The sequence below is a fragment of the Dasypus novemcinctus genome, chromosome 4 (assembly GCF_030445035.2).
Source record: "Dasypus novemcinctus isolate mDasNov1 chromosome 4, mDasNov1.1.hap2, whole genome shotgun sequence".
Lineage (NCBI taxonomy): Eukaryota > Metazoa > Chordata > Mammalia > Cingulata > Dasypodidae > Dasypus > Dasypus novemcinctus.
Genome location: NC_080676.1, coordinates 7511329 through 7535803, shown reverse-complemented (window position 1 = coordinate 7535803; position 24475 = coordinate 7511329). Strand labels below are relative to the sequence as shown.

The 24475-nt window shown below is 40.2% G+C and overlaps 1 protein-coding gene and 1 pseudogene across 7 annotated transcripts in view; one reads left to right on the top strand and one right to left on the bottom strand.

The window, feature by feature from the left end:
• Positions 1 to 12223, top strand: part of PIK3CB (phosphatidylinositol-4,5-bisphosphate 3-kinase catalytic subunit beta) — a 203427-nt gene extending 191204 nt beyond the window's left edge. For all 7 annotated transcript variants that reach the window (XM_058295060.2, XM_071214544.1, XM_058295061.2 and 4 more), the window contains 5 exons: positions 1066 to 1233; positions 3253 to 3376; positions 8742 to 8887; positions 9945 to 10077; positions 10787 to 12223. In XM_058295060.2, the coding sequence (XP_058151043.1) occupies positions 1066 to 1233; positions 3253 to 3376; positions 8742 to 8887; positions 9945 to 10077; positions 10787 to 10924 (709 nt within the window). In that variant the 3' untranslated portion in view covers positions 10925 to 12223. The remainder of the gene's footprint in view (positions 1 to 1065; positions 1234 to 3252; positions 3377 to 8741; positions 8888 to 9944; positions 10078 to 10786) is intronic.
• Positions 12224 to 23405: 11182 nt separating this feature from the next.
• Positions 23406 to 23990, bottom strand: LOC101437228 (AP-3 complex subunit sigma-1 pseudogene; annotated as a pseudogene).
• Positions 23991 to 24475: the final 485 nt, after the last annotated feature.

Here is a 24475-nt window from a genome sequence, read left to right as displayed (position 1 = left end):
TGAACTGTAAAACACGTGGCATCTCTTCATCCAAATCAGGCCCCATATCCATTTTCATTTACACAAGAAGCAGCCTTATATCAACATACTTTGTGTCTCTGGGACTGTATTAGGTTAAAAAGGTAATTTTAGAGCCACATAGACCTAGCTTTAAGTCTTGAATCTGCCACTTAATTAAATGCATGACTTTTGGCAATCTACTTATATTCCTCAGTTGTAAAATCGGGAACTTACCTTGCAGGGATTTTGTTATTAAATTTGTCCATTCAAAAATACTTAGTGAGCATCTACTTTGTGCAAACACATTTTTAGGCACAAAGGTTGCAGCAGTGAAAAAAACATCTCTGACTTGATGGAACTTACATTCAAAGGGAAGAGACAGACAATAAACAATAAATAAAATACATAATAGGTTATACAGTGCCAAGGACTATGGAGGAAAATAAAGCAGAGTAGGGATATCAGGCACAGTGTTACAATTTTAACTAGGATGTTTTAGGATGTTGTGGTAGCAGAAGGAAGGGTAGATGTGGAAAAGCGTTTAGACTCTGGGTAGGTTTGGAGGTAAGTAAGTTAAATATTGGGTATGAGAGAAAAAGAAGAGTAAAGGATGATATTAAGGTTGTAGATTTGAGCAACTGGAAGGATAGAACTGCAATTAACCAAGATAACATGTAAAGCATTTAGCCTGGAACCCTGCACCTATTAGGTTTTCCATAGAGGGTGGGGTCCCTTCCCCACAATTCAGAGTAAAAACAAAGGCCCACTCTTTTTATCTTCTATGCTTTTGTTCAGCTACCCCAGCAAATGGGATATTTCACCAAAAAACTAGATAATAAATTAGGCATTTAGCTGACACATTGCAATTCTGATAAATCACTCAACTCTTGTATAAGGGATTGACTCTCGAACAGAAGGTAAAATTCATGTGTTTCCATGTGACAATAATATGTAATGACCAGGGCATCAATAAAAATTTAAAAATCAAAAAGAAATATTCCACTAATGTGTTATTCTATGGAAAATATACATGGATGACTCTTTATGCAAACTTTTTCCTTTCAGTATGCTACCTTATGGCTGTTTGGCAACAGGAGATCGCTCTGGCCTCATTGAAGTTGTCAGCACCTCTGAAACGATCGCCGACATTCAGCTGAACAGCAGCAACGTGGCCGCTGCGGCAGCCTTCAACAAAGACGCCCTTCTAAACTGGCTCAAAGAGTACAACTCTGGGTTAGTTTTCCTGTTTGATGATTATCATTTTTCTTTGCAAACAACAAAATAACTGTTCTCCCAATAGTAGTCATCAATGTTTTAGAGGAAGTGTTAAGTGTTGTTTTTCTTACTGCTTCATTTCAGATTAGATAAAATAACACATAGGCTGCCTAAAGTCAATGATATGCATTGAATTCTGCTTTCTCTCTATAAAATTTCAGAGCCCTGAATAAAGTTACAATCTAAGAATTGAAGTATTTTTAAAATAACATTGGAGTTTTTAAGTACATCACCTTCTGTAATAATGTGTATATATGAAAGTCAATAAGATTAATTTTATCTAAGTAAATGACTTTGTAGACTGTGATTTCTCCAAACTAAAAAATACAGTGCTTAAAATTCTGACTCATAATGTTGGGAGAGCCACTAATATTCAGAAAATAAAGGAATTTCACAGTGGGTAACAAAAAAGCCCTGCAAGTATTATTGGCTAAAGACTTCTAAGTCAGCCTCAAATTTTATTATTGGCAAAAACCCAAGGACTTGTACGTGGGAACCAATTTCTGCATTTTGATCATTGGGCCTTATCTCTGAAGGCTCTATATTATTCACTTCTAATTGAAGACAATGATTTAAATGGTCGGGACTACAATACCTGACTCTTACCTGTGGAATTCTAGTCTTCGGTCAGAACTGACAAAAGTGCTACAAAGCCACAGTGTCATCCAGCAAACCCCACAGTCGCCTCTCATTGCTGCACACATGAATCTCCTCCCATCCCCACTGAAACACGACCCCCAGGACACAGGAATTGGAATAGCTGAGGCAGTTATCTGATGTTGGAGAAGCCAGTCTACTAACTCATCTCTGCCCTGCCCCTGTGATGATCATCCTCTCTCCCTTGCCTGATTATGCATGGTCTGCTCATAGTGGTTTTTTGTTTTGTTTTGAAAGTAAATCATTTTTAATACTGTTCAAAGAAGTGCCTCTACTCTGCTTTCTATGGAGAAAACTTTAAAATGTTCCCTCCCAAAGAGACTTAACCATGTGTGCAAATACTTTGATTTAAAAACAAAGGAAACATTTCATTGTCAGTAGTGCTTTCAAATGAACATTCATTGTAAATAGGACTCCCAAAAAAGTGATGTTTTTCAGAAATTACCAGTATATAATATATTTAGGAGAAAAGTGTTAACAGTTGCAGGACTTGGATGATTATGGATTATAGTTCCTTCTATGTATATATGTCATACTGCTTTCCAATCTTAGTTACATACCTAAATACATTCCCCAAAAAAGGACAGTCATGGCACTATTGAGGGTAGATACGTTTGGGTGCAGTACATAAAAAAATATCTAGAAGGTTCCTTGCTCTCCTGACTTGCCCACGGCACTTATTTTTCAGTGAGATTATAGCTGCATAGCCATGGGTGTTAAGAATAGGCTGTTCTAAACCAGCACTTCTGATTCTAGCAGCAAACTGTACACATATTGAAATTACAGGATTGTGAGCCTATGGAAGGGGGTGCGAGATCTGGCTGGCGGCCCCGTGCTGAAGTTCCCTCACAGGCAGAAGGGAGCTGGGGTGCGGCCTGGCCCTCACACCCCGTCTGCAGTCTGTGGAGGCTCACACCCCCATTTGGAGGATTTGGAGGTTTAAAACCTTTCTGGTTTTCTTTTTCTTACGTCTTCTGACAGTTTATTAGAAAGAATGTAGACTTTTTTTTTTTAAATCCCCACTGACATGAACACAAATTGAGGCTTTTCAGCCCTGACATGAGCTGAATCAAAAAAGAAACTAAAAATCCAGTCGTGTTTTAAACATTTCTTCACTCATTTGCCATACTGACAGTGCAAATACAAATTTGGTCTAATGTACAGTCTGGAACAACAATGTACAACTTTTCTTCATCTGCAGCTGACAGATGTAAAAGCCTAAGGGCTGAACGATACCTAACGTACAGACCTCACAAATTACCTAAATCAGGGCATTCACTAGTGAAAACCTCTTTTGCTTCTACTTTTTCTCTCATTTAGGGATGACCTTGACCGAGCCATTGAGGAGTTTACTCTGTCCTGTGCTGGCTACTGTGTAGCTTCTTATGTCCTTGGGATTGGTGACAGACACAGTGACAACATCATGGTCAAGAAAACTGGTCAGGTGAGTTGATCTCTGTGATCTGCCAAGGGCCCCAATGATGCTGTTACTTCTTATGTATGATAGTCTCTAGCAGAACTCATGCAGATTATTCTTTAGTGATTCTCAGATCCCTGTTTGTTTCCTTCAATTGCCTACCATCCCTCATTTCATGTACAATGCTCTTCAGATAGCCATTTGTTTGATTGCCTAAAGTTAAGTGCTAAGCATTTACTTAAATGCTTTAAAAGTTGCTTAAAAATATAATTGTGATTGTTTAAAAGTGACTTATCTTTTCAATGTAAAAATTACGTTTGGGAGCCAGCAGTATGGCTGATCAGCTCACACAGCGACAATACGCTGTGAACGCACCTGCGGATCAGTTTTATAGTGCCATTGGATTTTGCAGGAGTGTGGTCCCTCTGGCTCTTTTAGTAATATTCAGACAAAATTAACAAAAATCAACTGGTTAATCCTACAAAAGAGTTTACTCAGCTTTTTTGCAGCACTGATTGCACAACAGCAAAAGACGATGTTTTGATAGACTCTGCCAGTGAAAAATCTACAGCTGCCTTACAGCTGCTAGCTTGTACAAGCAAGAAGAAAACCATAAGGCTGCTTACTGCATGTCTGGAGGATGTTGTTTAGTGAGGGAATACGCGTCTGGAAAATATATAGAGTGCACTTGCTGATACTGCACAGTCACAGCTGAAAAACAGGAAGTGGTACCTTTTTAGTCAGCCAAAGAGGTACTGAACCAGAATACCAGAAATGTGTTGCCTTTTTAAAGGGTATTTATTTAGGGTAGAATCTTACATTTACAAGCCCCTAAAGAGTCCAACTCAAGGCTGCTTTTTCACCAGAGTCAGCTGCCACGTGGTGAAGCAAGGTGAATCTCTGCCTGATCTCTCCTTCTTTCCTTCCTCTGAAAGTTTCGTGGGCTCAGCTTCTTCCAATCTCAGCTGTAGACTGGCATAGGGCTTCTCTTTCAGCGCTTCCTATATGAGTCTGGCATAGGGCTAGTTTCTTTCCATGCCTTATCAGCTGCTTGGTTCCCTTCAGCTGCAAACTATCAGGCGAGTGGTTCATCTTTCCACGGTGCCCCAGGGTCAAAACTGACAGAGTTCTCTCTCTCTTCTGTGAGAGTGCCATTCATATAGGCCCACCAAGGTGGGGCGGGGACTCAGTCCTGAGTCAGGCCTTACTGATGTGGTCGAATCAAAACCCTAATCCTATCACGTAAACTTTAAACCTTTGAATTTAATACAGTCAAAGATGTCACACCCAGTTTACAAACATAATTTTTCTCTTTTTTGGGGATTCATAAATAATATCAAACTGCCACAGTACCCATGGCCAATCTCTTAGAGACTCATAGTACATTGAATACAACACAGCTGAGAAAAGAACTATTACAGTGCAATTAAGAGTTTTGCATCAGGTTCAGATACAAGCCTTAGCAACATTATGTCAGCTACAGAAACATTAAGCACTATGATGTGTTACTTTTTAAACTACTTTTAATAGTGTTCTGTTTTCACTCTTGATAATATGATTAGAAAACTTCAATTGAACAAGTTTTAAACCCTCATTATACTATCATTTTTTTATTATTTGAATGAAGTTATTCAGGCAGATAATACACTCATGGACATGATATAATTAAACAGATGTACTTTTAAAATTTATAGTTGGGACACATGTACCTAAGAGTAGAAGGAACAGAAGCTGTCCTGGATATATTAAAAGAAGATAATTTCTGGGAATTGAATCATATCCCCCACAAAAGGAATGTCTGATATGGCTGGAGTCCTTATATAAGCAAAGGAAGTTGGACACACAAGAGAGATGCCACAGGAAGCAGCCAGAGCTGCAGGTCACGGGAACCTGAAGAAGAAAGAAGAAGATGCCACATGTGCATTGCCATCTAAAGAAGGACCAACAAACCCCAGAGATTGCTGGCCGCCAGAAAACACCATGCCTGGGGGGAAGCAGTTCTTCTAGCCTCCGAAACCACGAGCCAATAAATTCCTTTTAAACCAAACCTTGTTTGTTTTAGCAGGTAGGAAACTAAAGCAATATCCGATGCTTAAAAAGTTAAGATGCATCCCACTTGAGCCATTTTCTACCTTTAATTCTGATCATACCTGGGAGAGAAAGGAGGAGTATGAATAATATCCTTTTGGGATAGCTAGGGAAGTCAGGTCAGGCCATTCATTAAGAAACTTAGTTTTCCAGTGAAAATTTTTCTATTTCTAGAGTAGCTTACAAGTATTAATAAAATATCTTATATTAAGCAAAGACAAATGAGGTATTTTGGGTAATTTTTCAGTATTCCCATTCTTGGAGTTTCCTGCTACTAGGGCATAATATAGTAAAAATCTCTATGTCTCTGTGTTAGTTCTTTCTTTAGATGGGATCCAGAGTTTTGTCTCTCCTGGGAGATCTGGATAGTTCTCATTTGCCCTAGGGAGCTTTCTCGGCCATATGCAACAAAGTAGTCTACTCAGCAGTCAACCTTTCCTTTTGATTGTTACACTCTGCCTTTTTGAAGGCAGAGACTTGAACCTTGTGTCTGCACTTAAAAAGGATTTCCTGCTACTTCCGGTTATCAGATTGAATACATAGGTTTATCTCCATTCTTTCCTGATACCCTTCTTTGATGGTAAGGAATAAGAAATGTATAAACCCAAGAAAACAAAGATAATTAGAAAAGAGGTCACGATGGGTAAAAGATTTGGGGATGATAAAAAAACAAGATGGAGAAGTGGCAATGATCTGCAGAACTGAGGAAATGGAAACCTGAGTACTTGTATAGGAGTATATCAGTGTGAGAAACCCGAAATCAGAGGTATCAGGTGTTGCTGACAGCAGGGGTGTGAGGGAAGAGGCTGAAAACAGTGTTGGTTGGCAGTTTATGTTAACATAGGGAGGAGTTAGGTGCTCAAGTGCCCTCTCCCTACCCCAAGAAGGAGAGGGGAGATTTATTCAGTGAAGAAGCTCATTTTTCTGACTCAAGAACTACAGGTTCTAAAGAGGCCATATATATAACATGGGAGAAGTGCAGTATTCAAAATGGGGGCAACTGGAAGTCAGCATACTAAACGATGTGGTCCCCAGTCCCTTCCACTCGCTGTGCTCCAGGAATGCTGGCGGCCGGATGTGTATCCCCACTTTCTTCAAGTGAATACACGGTATTTTTCAGGAGAAACTGGTTTTTGGTGAAAAGACTACAGATCCTGACAGTTGGGTTCTCTTCCCAGTTACTCCCTAAGGATGACTGCCAGTCAGCAAGCCAGTCATGGACATAGAACTTTCATTCAACTTTTTAGTGCCTCATTCTTAAATACGATTGGTCAGCCAAGGATTACCCTGCATTTGTGGGAAGCCTTCATCACAGAGACCAAAACAATCAAAATTGGGGAGGGGGGTGCAAAACAGCGACTGTCATAAGCAGAGGAATTTAAAAAATCAAGAATAAAAGTCATTGCATCCATGAACTAACAATAGGATTCTTTTTTTTTTTTAAATCAGAGAATAGCAAGAATTCTTGGAAATTAAAAATAGGAACAAATGAAAAGTTCAAATAGAAGCAGTGTGAACTAAAGAGCAGCTGATATTTATTGAACTCCTCTCATAGCAAGCACAGTTCTGAGTGCTTTGTAGGTATTAACTATACAGTCCTCACACCAATCTTACGGTGTAGGTGGTGGTATTATTATCCCTTTTTACAGGTGGGAAAATTGAGGCATAAAAATGACGTTGCTATGTTGTTCCTAAATATTCCAAAAAGTAGAACACAGAAAAGTATGAGAAATAGAAGAAAGAGGAACCAGAAACGACAGCATCAGTCCAGGGAGGCATACCATCAGCTTGAAAAGGAGTTCCAGAAGGAAGTGACAGAAAGTTTAGCGAGGAGATAAATATAAACACCTCCCAGAGCTGATGTTTAGGAATATCCTGTTAAAAGAATACAAGAGTTTGGTGAATGAAAGAGACCCTCATGAAGGCCCTTAACCATGAAATTTCAGTGCATCAGACATAAAGAGAAGGTCTTTAAAATTCCCCAGAGACACAACAGGCCTCATATCAGGACTTGGCTTCTCAGTAACAACACTGGGAACTAGAATTCAGTAAAAATTTGCCTTGATAATTTTGAGGATAAGTGATTTCTAACCTAGAATTCTATAGCCAAACTATCAATCAAGTATGAATGTGGAATCAAGATATTTTCAAACATGAAAGGTCTCAAAACCTTGGCTCCTTGTCTTAAGATACTGCCGCAACAAGCATCTAACAAGGCTCTGAACCGGTGGCCCTCATCTGGGATGCTTTTGCCGCCTAGGGGACATTCGGCAAGGTCTGGAGGCAGTCTGGGTTGCCTCTGCTAGGGGTATGTATACTTGTGGCATCTAGTGGGTCGAGGCCCGAGATGGCGCTCAACATCTATCGTGACTGTCACAGCCCCCTGCAACAAAGATTTACGTGGCCCCGAATGTTAGCAGTGCCGAGGCTGGGAAACCCTAGTCTAATCCAAAGGAGAATAGGATGTGAGATACCAGAAACTGTAACTCCAAATGAATATCTGACTGTGGAAAACAGTTTTGAAAATGACTTTTAGAACTTAAGGAAACTTTGGGAAGAACTGATGACAGGGTCGTAAAACACTAAGCCATCAAACAGAAAACAACAACAACCAAAAAAGTTATTTTCTCCAGGAAAAAAAAGAAACAGATGAATAACAACAACAAAGGAAATCTAATCACAAGATACCATATGGCTTAGGTTTGAAATGCATTTACATGGTCTAAACAATTTAAACACTGAGCATTAGTTTAACCAAAAATTATGACATAATATGTTACATTATGTGCCATTACATTACCACAAAAGTGGTAAATCCCTACCTTCTATAATAGGAATGATAATCTAAAATTAGGAAGTAAATCCTAATAGTATAAAAATGTTATTTGGAAAAATGGAGGCAAACCCCTGGAAAAATAAGTAAGAGCAGGGAGAAGTTAGGTGTTAAGTAGCCGCACTCCAGAGGAGGGAGCCTGTGGGGTCAGGGCGTGTGCTTATGTTGTCATGTTCTGTAGAACTACTTAGCTTTTTTTTTTTTAACGAGTTACACTTATTATTTGGATATATTTTTCTTTTTAAAGAATCCCCTATCCCACTGCATATATGCAGTTGAATTTCAGGGTTATTGTTGGGTGTAAAAGACATCTGTATGTAGAAAGTGCCCCGTAGGCTGTGAAGAGAGAAAGGAGGGCTTAGATGGGAGGGTGTGGTGAGTGCGTGGGGCGCGGGTAGGACTGCGGAGAACTCACTTTCTATTTGAACTCACTGGAAAAATGAAGGGAATTAAATTCCATTTGTTTTCCAGCTCTTCCACATTGATTTTGGACATATTCTTGGAAACTTCAAGTCTAAATTTGGTATTAAAAGGGAGCGAGTGCCTTTTATTCTTACCTATGATTTCATTCATGTCATTCAACAAGGAAAAACAGGAAACACAGAAAAGTTTGGACGGTGAGTATTGCCCTCATATCAAGGCTAAATACACCTAACACTTTCTTACCCGACTGATTAGTCTAGCATTTCCTGTGCTGACGTGTATTTGGAGCTGGAGCATATAAAATCTGGTAACAGGAACCTTTTGGGAAAATTTGCCTGTCAAATTCATGTACTTGTTCAGAAATGCTCAGGGAGGAGAAACTGAGAGCCAAAAATTTTAAGTCAGCTACCACGTTTTATTCTACAGTGTACTACCTTTGGTTTTACAAAAATTCTCTGAAATTTTTAAGACATTTGATAGTGATATACTGAGTGACAGGCAATTTTCTATCACTCTGTGTGGAGTATAGTAAAAGAACCAGGGTTCAGGGGCAGACTTCTAAAATCTGTGATCTGTTCCTCACTAGCTGTATGTTCCCAAGCACAGTACTTGTCTTCTTGCCTTTGTTTCTTCATCTTAAAATAGTATATATATATAAAATTAAATTTCAGGGTTATGATGATTAGAGATATCTGATATGGGTAATACATGCTATTTGCTTAACAAAAAGTTGTTACAATTTTTAGTCTTGCCTGGGTTTCTGCAGAAATATCTCTCTCTGGATAAAATAGGGAGATAGAATTGTGTCTTGAAGAGGCGAGAGGGGGAAGGCCAGATGACAAGGAGATTAATACATAAGCATTGACACTGATTTGGGGAGGGGGGTCATTAAAGAAATTAGTCTCTGTTCTGACCACAAAGTCAAAACCTAGAAGTACACCAAGAAATCAGCATGGATTATGATTATTTTATAATCAGCTTTTGGGTTTCATAGAATTAAAAAGCTTAAACGAAGTATAATACTGTCTTTTATCGTAGAATTTTAATTTAGTTTTGTTTTTGACAAAGATTAGATATGATCTTAGCCTGATTTATGTAAATTTTAGTCCTGGAACAATTTTCTCAGAAATAACTAAGTAGAATTTCTCCAGCTGTTTAATAGAAAATTTAGGTGTATTCCTCTTTGTTTTCCTTTATGAAATATGCTCTTTCTCTTAACACCATCTCCCTATGATTTGCTGCATCAACCAGTTTCCGCCAGTGCTGTGAGGATGCGTATCTGATTTTACGGCGACACGGGAATCTCTTCATCACTCTGTTTGCACTGATGTTGACTGCAGGGCTTCCTGAGCTCACGTCAGTCAAGGATATTCAGTATCTCAAGGTATGAGCGGTGTTTCCTTGTGTGCTGGACTTCTGCGTGTGGAGCGCAGGTGTAGCTGCTACTCATTTATATGCCTGAGGGAGGCTCAGCAGCTGAGTGCCTGCTCCCCACGTGCCAGGTTCCAGGTTCGACCCTGGTACCTCCAAAACATTTTTTTTTTTAAAGAAAGAAAATGTATGTCTGAGGGAGTGGAGCAGAGTCATTTCCTATGACGTAGTTCTTTGCCTGGACGAAAGGAATCTGGGAAGTTCATATGAAAGAGCAATTTTGAAAAAGGGTCTTGTAACCTAGATGGTTTTCCTGCCAGTAGCTGGGGAGTAAAGGCTGGAATTGGGCAGCAGCCTTCCTACTCACACTGTGAGAACATGAATTAGCAGCTTGGCGCCTGCCTTTCAGTGACCTGCTTTTTATTTGCCTGGGTCTTAGTGGGCCTTGAGTCATCTTACAGGATTTGGCTGGTAGCGACAAGCAGCTGAGAAGGTATCTTGCAGTAGATATAAATTCATTTCATCTTCAGAAACCCTTGGGCAGAGATCTTATTGTCACCTCTGCTAGGTACTCATTTTCCTCCTGCAAATGGCATCTAAGTAAAAGCACATGCACCTGCAGGGTGCTTGGGGTGTGGTTGAGCCGTCCTCTCCTGCACGCTCTGACGTTTGCACATCACTGCCAGCGATGTATAAAACCAGATTTCCCCCTTCCTTTTTAGGACTCCCTTGCCTTAGGGAAGAGTGAAGAAGAAGCACTCAAACAATTTAAGCAAAAATTTGACGAGGCGCTCAGGGAAAGCTGGACTACTAAAGTGAACTGGATGGCCCACACAGTTCGAAAGGACTACAGATCTTAACCAACAGCCTTCGCTCCTAATGTATTTGTTGGTCTCATTTAATTTTCATTTTGCACTTGCACTAAATTGAAGATGACTCTACCAGAGATGTTATAAAGGGAATGAAATCCTGGAACTGAAATAAGTTAAAAGAATAAGGCATCTCACCGAGCCTGACCTGAGCAATCCCTGGTGACCACCTCTGCTTTTTGAGTGCTCGATCAAGACGTACGGCGAAAATGTCAAGAGTATGGGATAATCATTTCCTGCAGACTTTGCACGCCAAGGAATGCTACTAGAGATGTTCTCTCTCTTTTTTAAAAAATTGTGTTTGGTACTTTTTACAGAAAGGTGTAAATACTTCTTTTCAATATTGTGACCAAGAGTTATCACTCAGCCAACTTATCCACGCTTGGGGCTGGTGGCTGTTCTTATTTTCCAAATGAGGCTTAAAAGAAAGCTATCCTCCTTCCCTTTTAAAATTGTGTAAATTAAAATTTATGATATAATTTGAAATTATTCTTTTTCAAAAGAATTGTTTTAAATCTGTGAAAACTTGTTTATTCTTTTAATATTATGATAGCGTCATTCCATCCAGACTTGCTGAAAATCTATTGATGAGGCAAATATTATATATAATATATAATATATGCTGCATATATATTTATAAAATTTCTAGTGGGAGCTCTATATAAAAAGATGTCTTTTTTTTCAGTCTGAGTTTTAAAGTTATACAAAAAGCGGAGCTTTTTCCTATAAATTACTTTTCAGTTAACTGTGTGATCTAGTTCTTCCAACTGCTTCTGTAATGAGGCACATATTAATATAATTTTTACATGGCATCTATGAAAGAGTTTGCTTCATAGAGCATAATACTTAAGCAAATATATCCAAGAAAGAAAGCAAATGAAAAAAAGAACCATTCTATTTATGAAATAAATGCTAGACCTAAAATTGAGTATTTTATTAAAACAGCTGTTCTTATTGTATTTATTAAAACTTATAATGTGATTTTTCAAAGATATTCATTCAATTTGAAATGGTTTAATGCCACACGGGATTCTTTAATTTATTTGTTAAGGTACCATGTATTTAGGGTGCTAGATGGCAAATAATGTTAATATGTGCAATAGGAACTACTGGCTTGAATGCGGAAATGAATGCTTTCTGAGTTCTGGCAACATCCAGCAAAATATGCTTATTCTCCAAAGAATATTGGAAGCTCTTCCTCCTCAATAGCATGGGAAAGAGAACTGAATGTCTGCCCGGTGACTGAGTTTTTTATAGGAGTTTTATTAAAGATTGTTTACTTCTGTTGTCCTTGATGTTCTCAGTCAAATAAATGGGTGAGCTGTTGCCGTGGCTTTGGGGACGTGTGGGCTTCTTATGGCAGTGCAGGCCTTCAGCCCTCAGCCTGGGCACTCCAAGAAATGACCGAGTCCGATGACAGGCCGGCCGCCGTGGAGCGGAGGCGCCTGCCCTCTTGCTGGACTTCCTCCTGAAAGGCCCGCTCCCGGCCGCAGCGGGCGCTGTGTGGAAGCCTTTCAGCTTTGGGGAGCGCCTGAGGGAGGAGGTGCCCAGGTTTGGGAGAACGCCCCTTCAGTACCCAAGCCAAGGCCAGACCGACCAGATCGGAGGCTCCTCCCCAGGGGGAGACTCAAAGCTGGCCCTCGTTTCTCTCTCTCTTTAAAATTTTGATAAATGCAACACAATAAAATCCCCCAGTTTAGCCACTTGCAAGCATGCTCTTCAGTGGCAGTTATTACATTCCTAATGCCGGGTTAACCGTCACCACCACACATGACTAATACTTATTCAGCACCAAAATGGAGACTCAACCCATTACACGTTAACTCCCTCTTCCCCAACCCCACCCCTGGTAGCCTGTAATCTACTTTCTTTCTCTCTGAATTTGCATATCCTAGTTATTTCCTGTAAATGAGAACATACTATATTTGTCCTTTTGTATCTAGCTTATTTCACTTAACATCATGTCTTCAGGGTTCATCCACATTATGGTATGTATTAGAACTTCATTCCTTTTTATTTTTTTTTGAAGATTTATTTTATGTTATTTTTCTTCCTTTCCCACTGCTATCTGCTGTGTCCATTCGCTGTGTGTTCTTCTGTGTCCACTTGTATTACCAGGCAGCACGGGGAAACTGCGTCTCTTTTTTGTTGTGTCATCTTACTGCGTCAGCTCTCTGTTTGCAGCCCCACTCCTGGGCGGGCTGTGCTTTTTTTGTGGGGGGTGAACTCCTTGCTCGTGGGGCTCCCCTACACTGGGACACCCCTGCATGGCACAGCACTCGTTGCTCGTCAGCACTGCGCATGGGCCAGCTCACCACACGAGTCAGGAGGCCCTGGGGATCGAACCCTGGACCCTCCATAAGGTAGGCGGATGCTCTATCAGTTGAGCCACATCCGTTTCCCTTAATTTTTATAGCTAAATAATACTAATCATATGGATATACCACATTTTGTTCATTCATCCATTAATGGACATTTTGGTTGCTTCCACCTTTCAGGTATTGTGAATAATGCTGCTATGAACATTGGTATACACATGTCAGTTTGAGTCTTTGCTTTCTATTCTTTTGAGTTTATAAGTGGGATTGCTGGGTCATATGGTAATTCTGTGTTCAATTTTCTTAGAAACTGCCAAACACACAGTGTCACATCATGTCACATTCTCCCACATTCATAGTTTCTTGGGAATGCCTCAGCTGAGGATGGGTCTTGGCTGCTGAACTTGCTATTCCCAGGACTGGTCTCAATGTGAGTTCCCGGAGTAGGACTGTTGGTTCAGAGATGTTTATCCAGTGGCAGGTCACCATTATATACACGAGGCCGTGAGTCAGGGCTTGGTAAGGTGGTAAACATTGGTAGATGTGGACAGCTGTTTACAGAGGGGGGTTTAGCTCAAAGAAGGGCCTTGACAAATTTATGCCCTATTAGCGAATGTGTCTCCAGAAGCAGGAAAGGAAGTGAACCTCCGTTGTGTCCCTGGATAGTGCTGGGCTAAGCCCAGGATACCCTTGATCTCCAGCATGTGCCCCCCTCCCCCGACTTGCTGCATTGCACATCACTGTTGGGGGATCTGGCCAAGCCAGAGGAGGTGGTGGGAGGCAGGAGGATTGCCACCCTTCAGTATGGGTTAGGGTCCTGGGCTCCATGAACAGCTGGTTCTTTGGCTCACGAGCACTATGACAATATAGATCTCTCCAAAGTACTTTTCCCCCTGTCTTCTGGGCCTTTCCCAAGCTGCCCAAAACAAGAACAGCATCTAATCCATCTGGGTCTGGGAGGACAGGGTGACTGTTCAAGTAATTCTTGAGGCCCCACCTCATACATAAAGGCAGACCCCAATGCTCCAAAGATCAGTAGTTACAGTCTAGCTCCTCTCTCTGATCCTTGGTTATTTCTCAGAGTCTGAGCTTGCTAGTTTTCAAAATGCAGCTGCTAATACCTGCCTCGCTCATTTTTCTTGGGTAGAGCCAAACTGGGATAACATTAGGGATGGGAAGGTGTGCTGAGTTCCAACTAGAGGCAAACTCCTTTCTCTGCCTTCCCCTGTTAAAGGCCACTGAAGAGAGGAACCCCAGGGAAATAACAGTCACTCCAAAACTGTTGCCTTGTCTCCTGTCTGGGGAGTCCCCTCAGCACATTCTCAGCTCTGTCGGCACGTCAGACGTGAGTCAGGCAGCCTGTAATGGAGGTGTTCCTCGTCTGTAGAAGGTGGAAAAATGGTCCTTGGGATGGAGAGCAGACCGTGTGACCCTCGCATGGGGACGGGCAGCTCTTGGAGAGGAGAGGGGCAGGAGCTGGCGTTTCTTGGAGAAGAGGGCCTCTCAGCTGAGTTCCATGGACAGGCAGGAGGTAGGGAAAGGGTGTGGCAGTTTGGTATTTATGAATTCCAAAAGATGATATTGATTATAGCCTTGTCTGTTTCTCTGAGCGTGATACCCTTTGGGTTAAATTCAAAGGCTTTATGTTTACTTGATTACATCAAGATTAGGGCTTTGATTCGACCACGTCATTAGGGCGTGCAGGGTGGAGTCCCTGCCCCTTGGTGGGCTGTATAAACCAATGCCCAATCAAGAACACAGACGTAGACACACAGAAGAAGATACACAGAGGAACAGAGCTCCATAGACATTGCAGGGGCCCCAGGAAGAGAGATGGACCACTGGCATGATCATTTACAGCTGACCGTGTGAAGAGACCAGAGCAGCTGAGCCCTGAGAGAAACGAGCCCTCCAGCCTCCAGCTGAGATTGGAAGGAGCTAGGACTATGGAGCCTTACGAAGAAGAGGAAGCTGAACCCTCGCAGACATTGCCAGCCATCTTGATCAAAACGTGGCAACAGACTTTGGGTGAGGGAGTACCTCTCACGGTACCTTGAATTGGACTCTTTAGGGCCTTGTGACTGTAAGCTTCTACCCCAAATAATACCCTTTATAATAGCCAACAGATTGCTGGAACTTTGCATCAGCACCCCTTTAGCTAATACAGGAGTAATGGGAAGAGGAGGCAGGAATGCACAACATATATAAAGGTCTGGAGGTACAAAAAGGCAAAGTTCATGGGAAGTAATCAGCTAACAGTCGTTCATTTCACCTGCCTCCTCCTGTCTCCCTGCTCCAGAGTGCTGCTGCTCTGCCCTGGGATCCAGGTAGATCTAAACATCAGTCAGATCATCCTGCAGCAGCTTCCTCCTCCTTTCCCAATGATTGAGAAACTGTTACGACATTACATCATGGGCCCGTGATTCCTTTACGCTTTTAATAAAGTCCAGGTTCAACAACTCAGAAAAGTTGACCTGCTTTCCTCTCTTCTACCTTTTTAAAAAATGTATAAAATAGCACGTAGAGAAAAGTGCATAAAGCATAAATAACATGAGCATACAGAGCAAACGCCCAGGTAAGCACCGCAGAAGGCAGGAAGGAGCATTGCCAACCCCTCAGAAGCCCTACAGCTCCCCTTAACCAGAGCCCCTGCCCCCTGCCAAGGCAATCGCCGCCTCTGCTCGAACGGCGGCCGCTTACTTCCTCCCTCGAGACTTACACCGTCTACTTTTGGGTCAAACTTCTTTCACTCAACATCATGTTTTCATCTTTGAGCTCCATAGTTGGGTGTAATTAGTTCATTCTTTTTATTTTTTAATCTCTTTTTTAAAAATATATACATAGGTCACAAAAAAATGTTACATTAAAAACTAGCTCATTCTTTATCATCACTGTAGAATTCGAATTTATGGAAATACTGCAATTTATATATCCTTTCTATTGTTGGACACATACAGGTTGTTTCTAATTTGAGGCTATTACAAATAACGCTGCTATGAACATTATAAGTTACTTCCTGGAAAGAGAGAAAGCCACAGGAAGAACGAAGCTGAACATCAATAAAACCTGGAAGACAAGGGAGAGACCAGGAGACACCACCATATGTCTTGTCATTGACAAGCAGATTTGTAGCACCTACTCTCCAGTTCATTGGACTCAATCAGGACAACTAAAAAAAAGGATGATGATCGACAACACCCATCCCCAACACAGAATAGCCCCAACTGCAGACCAGCCAGAGAACTGACTACCTCTTCTGTGACCAGCCAGAGAAGACTGTATGCTTCTAAAAGACTTTATGTGATTAGGTCACGCCTACCCAGATAATCTCCCTATTTTAAGGTTAACATTTTTGGACTTTATTTTCAGCTGTAAAATCCCTTCATAGTAGTGTCTAGACCAGCATTTGATTTAATAGGAAAAAAATTGCATATACCGAGGGTTCATGGGAATCTTGGAACTCAAGCTTACAATTCTGCCTACCACACTGACAACAATAACAGCTAAGTGAATTAATAAAGAAGTGCCATAATCCTCCAAATTTTTCTGTTCCCCTAAGAAATAGAAAATCAACTCTTCTATTACCTTTTATTTAAATAAAACTATTTTTTTTTCCTATTTAGCTTATTTGAGGAGAGTGATGGTGTCTTTTAAACCCAATTAACACAGTATCTGTCAGATGATAGCTACTCAAACAACATGAATTAATGGGAAATCATATGAAACACCAATAATTTCAAAATAGCTAAAATGATTATAGATGCATCTCACTGTGGACAACCATCCCTTTCTGAGGAGGTAATTTTATGGAAGGTGTAAAATCTGAGAATGCTGTGATTCATAAGCAACATTCAATTATAAAATGTGCATGAAGAAAACCAGACTCTATATTCTTTTAATGTCACTTAGAAAGTGCCATTGTGAACTATAATTTTAGAATAGATCTCTCAGACTAAGGAAGCATTTGGATATGTTTTTTTAAATGTCAACAGCACAAGAGAAAATGTCATGTCTATGTTTAATCTTCTCACCCACTTTATTCATGATATCTAGAAAAGATCCACTAAAGCAGGCAAGAGATTAAAAGAAGTGGCTTTGAGTCATCTCCATTCTTTGCTCAACATGGACCTATCACTGACACAGCTTTACTGAACACGTGTAAAAGCGTAGAATGTTAACAGTTCTATCACCATTTATCCCTAACCTTTTTGTCACTTGGAAAAGTGGGCAAGCAACTTGGAAATATAAGGGCACTTAAAAATCCACACTTATTAACAGCTTTCAATTCATTCATTTATTCATTCTCTCCTTCAGAAAACAATGCAAAAATTATAATTTCTAGCTATTATTGACTAAGTAATGCTAAAACCCAAAAGAATCAAATGAGGTTTTGTTTTGTTTCATAATCACATTACTTTATTTTTTAAAAATTTGGTTTCATATTTCCAAGTACAAATAAACAAAGAACTTAATAAAAACTATACAGGTATAGTTTTAAATTCTTGTCCAAAACCTTATTAGAACTTGTATTTTCATCCACTGGGAAGCAAAATCTGAATAAGACATGGGATCAACCAGAGCCTAACTTAGAAAATTTCATCCCCAATTCATTTATAATCTTCAGCCTTTATCTAGCTTTGGTCTAATAACTACTTCATCAATCATAGCTTTTTTTTTGTATTTCATTTTTTCCCTCAATTTGCAATTAATTTTTAAGTGAAAATAATTCTGAGTCTTAAATTTGAATGTGAAACAAATTTTAAAGAGCTTCAGGAAAATACTTTACATTCCTGTTTTGAATATAATATGACATTTCCATGAAAGGGTTCTAAACGACCTTTTAAAAATATTGATCAAACCTAGGTGATAAACGTGAAAATGTGGTTTTATTTTATCTATTTTATTTTTTCTAACACATCTACTCTATGGGACACAATAGTCTGTCTTCTTTATTTTGTGGATAAATGTAGAATAAACTAATTTTAGAATGAAGTTGAATTATTTATAAACTGAAATATGATTTTCTCCAGAGATTAATATGGCTTTTATTTTGAAGTCGATAAAAGTTAGCGGCTCCTTTGTGCATAATTATATGTTCATATTAAAATGTTGTGCTGGTTTGAGTCTGTTGACCCCAGAAAATTCTGTTATTAAAGAGAATATAAGCCCATTGTAGATGGAACCTTTTGCTTAGATTCAGCTAAGGCATCATTTGACTAGATCACATCAGTTAAGAGGCTCTGATTTTATAGTGGAACCCAGGATGAGTCTTAATCCTCTTATTGGAGTCCTTTATAATTGGAGAACTAAAAAACCACAGAACATGTAAAGCCACTGAGATAGAGAGAAAGAACCCAGGAGCTCAGAGAGAAATCCAGGAAAGAGAAAAGTTACAGACACAGGAGCCTTCAGCAGAACTAGCAAAGAGGCCTGGGGGAGAAGGAAGACAGGAGTGGACCACCATTGTGCCTTGCCATGTGCTTGATCACCCCTAGCTGAGGTCAGAAAGAAAGCATCTTTAGATGCTACTGCCATGTGTCTGCTTGTTCACAATTGCAAACTGGTGAGACAGCATTCCTTGATGATGTCTTGATTTGTACATTTTCACAGCTTCAGAACTGTAAGCTTTTACCCTAAATAAATCCCCTTTGTAAAAATCAACCCATTTCTGGTACTTTCCACAAAAAGAGTTATTGATTATGCTTTTAAAATAGTCTGTTCCTCTGGGTGTGATTATATGAGATTCAGCTGAAGATGCCTTTGATTAAATTATGTCAAGTATAGGGCTTTGATTTGACCAGGTTGTTAGGGTGACTAAGTTTGAGCCCACTTTGTGGGCTATATAAATTGACAGTCAAGGAGACATACAGAAGCAGATACACAAGAAAAGAGAAAGAGCTCCATAGACATGGAAGACGACTTTGATCCTGTAGCCCGGGGAGAGAGATGAGCCATTTCCCTGATAGTTTGCAGCTGAAGAGACCAGAGCCCTGAGTAGCTGGGCAGGCCCAGACAGAAATGAGCCCTCCAGCCTCCAGCTGAGATCTGAAGAAGCTGGGCCCATGGACCCTTCAGAGGAATGAGGAAGGCTGAACCCTCGCGGATGTAGCCTGCCATCTTACTTCAACATGTGGCAACAGACTTTGGTGAGGGACTAACCCTGAGCTGAACTCTTTAGAACCTTGTAACTATTTACTTCAAATAAACACCCTTTATAAAGGCCAAAAAAAAAAAAAAAAAAGTTACTTCCTGGTTCATATATATTTCTTTGGATATATATATATATATATATATATATATATATAAAATATAAATATATATTAAAGATTAAACTGATGGACCATAGGATCATGCATGTCTTCGTATTGCCTAGGGAATGCTAAAGTAAGGCCATACCAATTTACTCTCCCTCCAAACTGTGAGGCTCCATCCCTCTTGCCCCACATTCTCACAGGCCCAATTAAACAACATTTTTTTTTAGTCATTCAGGTGGATGTAGTGAATTTAATTTCCATTTCTCTGATAAAGCTGCTTTTTCACAGTTGTTTCTGGCCATTTGAATCCGTCTTTGTAAAATACCTGCTTAAATCTTTTTTAGGTTCACTCTTAGTTACCTGTCATTTTGCTTTTTTGATTGTTTTGAGGAAGGGTTGTTTTTCGTTTGTTGTGCCCAGAGTTCAGGACACTTTTTTTTAAATTTGGCTTTTTGATTTTTGTTTTGTGAAATTCTATATATACATTATTCTGAATTATAACCTTCTATCAGTCATGTATAGAAAATATCCTTTTCCACTCTCTATTTTCCTTACTCTATGGTATCTTTCTAATAACTTAAGACATTAATTTTAATGTAGTGAAATTTATTATTTTCTTTTATGGTTAATACCCTTTGTGTAGTATTTAAGAAATGTTTTCCCCACCCTAAGGTCATGAAGAGGGAAGCAGATGTGGCTCAAGTGATTGAGCTCCCACCTACCGCATGGGAGGTCCGTGGTTCAGTTCCCAGTGCCTCCTAAAGAAGACAGTGAGCTGGCACAACGGGCAGGCTGACACAACATGATGATACAACAAGAAACACAAGAAGAAAAACACAATGAGAGACACAACAAAGCAGGGAGCAGAGATTCCCAGTGCCTCCTGGAGAGGACAAGCAAGACAGCGAGCTGGTGCGACGGGCAGGTGCAGTGAGCTGACGCAGCAGGATGGCACAGCAAGAGACACAAGAAGAAAAAATATGAGAGACACAACAAAGCAGGGAATGGAGGTGGCTCAAGCAAATAGGTGCCTCCCTTCCACATCAGAGATCCTGGGTTCAGTTCCCGGTGCCTCCTAAAGAAACAAGGAAGACAAACGGACACAGCAAGTGCAAACAACAAGGAGGTGGGGAGAAATAAATAAGTCTTTAAAAAAAAAAAGGGTAATGAGATAGTCTCCTAGCTTATGCTCTACAAGCTTCATTATTTTACATTTCCCATTTAGTGCTGTAATCTACATGGAGTTGCTCTTTATACATAAAGTGTGTGTGTGGTGGGGGTCAAATTTCATTTTTTTCTATATGAATACACCATTTTCCCTGTATCTTTTATTAAAAGAGAATCCTTTCCTCACTGTTCTACAAACCTTTGTTCACAAACAAGTATCTATATATGCCTGGACTGGACTCTAGACAATATCCAGTAGATATCAAGACTTCTCCCAGAACCTCCTGGCTATCCTTGACTCTCTCTCTCAATTTAAAAACTTTCTATTTATTTACCTAACTGATACAGTGCTTAGTATATGCTAGTACTTAGGATGTGCTAGGTACTCTTTAAACTGTATATCTATATATATTTATTCCTTATGACAATCTTATGTGATAAGCCAAATATTGTTCCCCACTTTACAGATGAGAAAACTAAGGCACAGAAAGTAAGTAACCTATTTATAGTCACACAGTAGATAGTGGAGTCAGTATACAAACCCAGGGACTCTCTCTTCAGTGTCTTTTTTTTTTTTAATCTCCATGAAAATTGCTTATTCTAGGTATTACATATAAGTGAAATAATACACTGGTTTATTCTTGACCCACTGATCACATGGAAGGGGATTAAATAATTTCCAAATATATGTGGATTTTTTTCATTACAATTTTATTATCCATTCTAGATTGATTGCAGGATATTCAGAGAAAACATTCTTCATGATTCCTTTCAAATTTGTGAGACGTGTTCCATGGCCCATGTTATGATCAAGTATTATAAATGTTCTGGGTACACATGAAAAAGAATCCATATTCTGCAGTTATTAGATAGTGTCGTACATGTGTTCATGAGGCCAGTTCCTCTAATTGTGTCGTTTAGATTTTTTGCCATGCAGTTGCGAGAGAAAGGTAAGTTAAAATATACCACTGTTTTTTCCTCTTCCTACGTTAAGTTTTATTGTGTAGTTTAGAGTTCATTCATTTTCCTGGTGAATCAAAAATTTTATCATTTTGAAGTGTTCCTCTCTGTGTCTGGTAATGCCTTTTCCCTTAAAGCCTACTTTAACATTAACATATTTACACCAGTTTTCATTTGGTTAGTGTTTGCATGGTGAGTTCTTTTTTTTCCAACCTTCTTGAGTCCTTGTGTTATAGATGTTTCTCTTCTAAATAGAACAGTTGTTTTTTATTTTTTTTAATCCGGTCTCATCTTTACCTGTGTGATGGTTAGGTTAATGTGTCAACCTCACCAGGTAATGGCGCCCAGTTTTAGGTCATGCAAGCCCTGGACTAATGGTAGTTCATGGGCATTTAATGGACTTTAATTTTTAGTGAGTTGATTGCAGAGATGGCTGGTTGCATCTACAGTCAACTGAGGAGACTGCTGTCAGCAATGAGTAAAGCCTCGTCCAATCAGCTGAAGGCCTTAAAAGGAGGCGTGATTTCAGCCTTCAGAGACAGTGTCTCCTGGGGAACTCGTTGAGGACCTTCATCCCAGTGCCTGGTTGCAGCCCGCCCTACGGTGTTAGGACTTGTCCATCCCCTGGTGGCATGAGAATTTTATAAAATCTCATACTATTTATAGATATCTTCTGTTGTTTCTGTTTCCTTAGAGAACCCTGACTAATATAACCTGTTAATGAAAACAGTTCATTTACGTTTAAAGTAATTACTGATATATTTGGAATAAGTGAACCATCTTCCTATGTAATTCTATTTATCCCACCTTTTTTTTTTACAGTGATAAAATAGACTTTTATTTACTTTGTTGAGACAGAAGGCGTTAAAAAAAATCATTGCAGGAAGAGATGGGCACACGTGATTGAGCTCCCGCCTACCACATGGGAGGTCCCGGGTTCAGTTCCTGGTGCCTCCTGCAGAAGCAAGACAGTGAGCTGATGTGATGGGCAGGTGCAGCAAGCTGATGTAATGAGATGATGCAACAAGGAGACACAGAGGTAAGACAAAGATACAACAAAGCAGGGAGCTGAGGTGGCTCAAGCCATTGGGCGCCACCCTCCCACATGGGAGGTCCCAGGTTTGGTTCCAGGTGCCTCCTAAAGAGAAGATGAGCAGACACAGACAGCACACAGTGAACAGACACAGAGAGCAGACAGCGAGTGCAAACACTGGAGTGGGGGGGAGGGTCAGTAAATATTAATAAATAAAATACATCTTCTAAGAAATTATTGCTAAAGTAGATATCAGGCAAACAGAAAGGTGCTGTAGAAGTCCAGTTAACTTGAAGTTTATTCAAACTAAGAGAAAAGATTCATGTTTTCATGCAATACATAAATGGTTCTTTTAACAATGTGACAAATAGAATTAAGAAATGCTGCATCTGTGATCCTTGCAAAACATCAATATTTTGGGTTGCACCTAACTAAAGAAATGTCTTAACACTTCTTAAAATACTGTGGTAGCCAATACATAGAGGCATCCCTTAGGTGGGCATAGGAGTGCAATTTAGAAAAGAAAAAAATCATATTGGAACTACATAATTTCTTTAAAATCCCTGAGCAAGAAAAGCAACATTAAATTTCACACACTAATTTTAAACAACTTCTATACAGTACCTCGCCTTTTAATCCAAGAGCAAAAGTTAAGTCTCTCCCCCTTTAATCTTTGCTAAACAACTGTATGGTAAACTTAGATGATTTTTCCCCCTGGGTTTTACCTGGGAATAGCCTTTTTAATTTTTTTTATTTAAAAAGGGCAGGCTTGGCACTTTTATACTGATGTTGCCAATGTTAATATTTCTTGGGATCTCAGGACGTTTCATATTCTTTACAGCTGGTACAGTGCAGGCTGGAGCTCCTGCTAAGCCAGCCTCAGATTTCTCCAGTTTATTTTGTGCATCAATCTGTGCAAGTCTCATTCATATTGTCTCCAATACCATTCCCCCCATCACCATTTCTGCGAGAATATTGTGAACCTTGTCTACATGGGAAATTAAATCCAGTTCACAGACATTTTCAAAACACTTGTCCAGTGTTTCCACAAATACTTGAATTAGATCTAAAACGCCAAGTTCACTTTCTGAAGAATCCACGTGGAAGACAAAAGTATAATGTGATGTAATATCTATAAATCAGTTTGTTGTCAGATCCTCCAATTAACAATCCTCCCAGGAAAGTACAGACATTTTCGTCTCTTTTAGATGGCAGGTGGAGAATCCCCCTGATGGTTTGTTGCATGTATCTTCACTGTAGGGCTGGTAGACCTTGGGGAGGCGCGGCTTCCCAGGGCTGCTGAAGGTGAGGGTGGCCTCGTTCATGGGGGGGCCGGGCGAACGGGGTGGGCTGGGGGCCAGGGTGGGGGTGGGCATGTGAGCCTCACCTCTGGGTCCTCCCCCTAACTTATTTTTTTCAAAGATGTATTTGTCCCACTCCCACCCCACCCCTTGCGCTCGCTGTCTGCTCTCTGCACCCATGCACGGTATGTTCTTCTGTGTCTGCTTGTCTTCTCTTCTCCTCTTCTCTTTCAGAGGCACCAGGAGCCAATCCTGGGACCTTCCAAGGTGAGAGAGGCACTTAATCTCTTGAGCCACCCCGACTCCCTGACTCATCGTGCCTCTTCTTGCCTTTCCTCTGTGTCTCTTTTTGTTGCATCATCTTGGTGGCAGCTCTCCGCTCAGGCCAGCTTGCCCTCACCAGGAGGCCCTGGGAACCAAACCCGGTACCCTCCCTGTGGTAGACCGGAGCGCAGTTGCTTGAGCCACATCACTTCCCTACCTTTTCTTTTTTCTTCCTGACCCCCCTC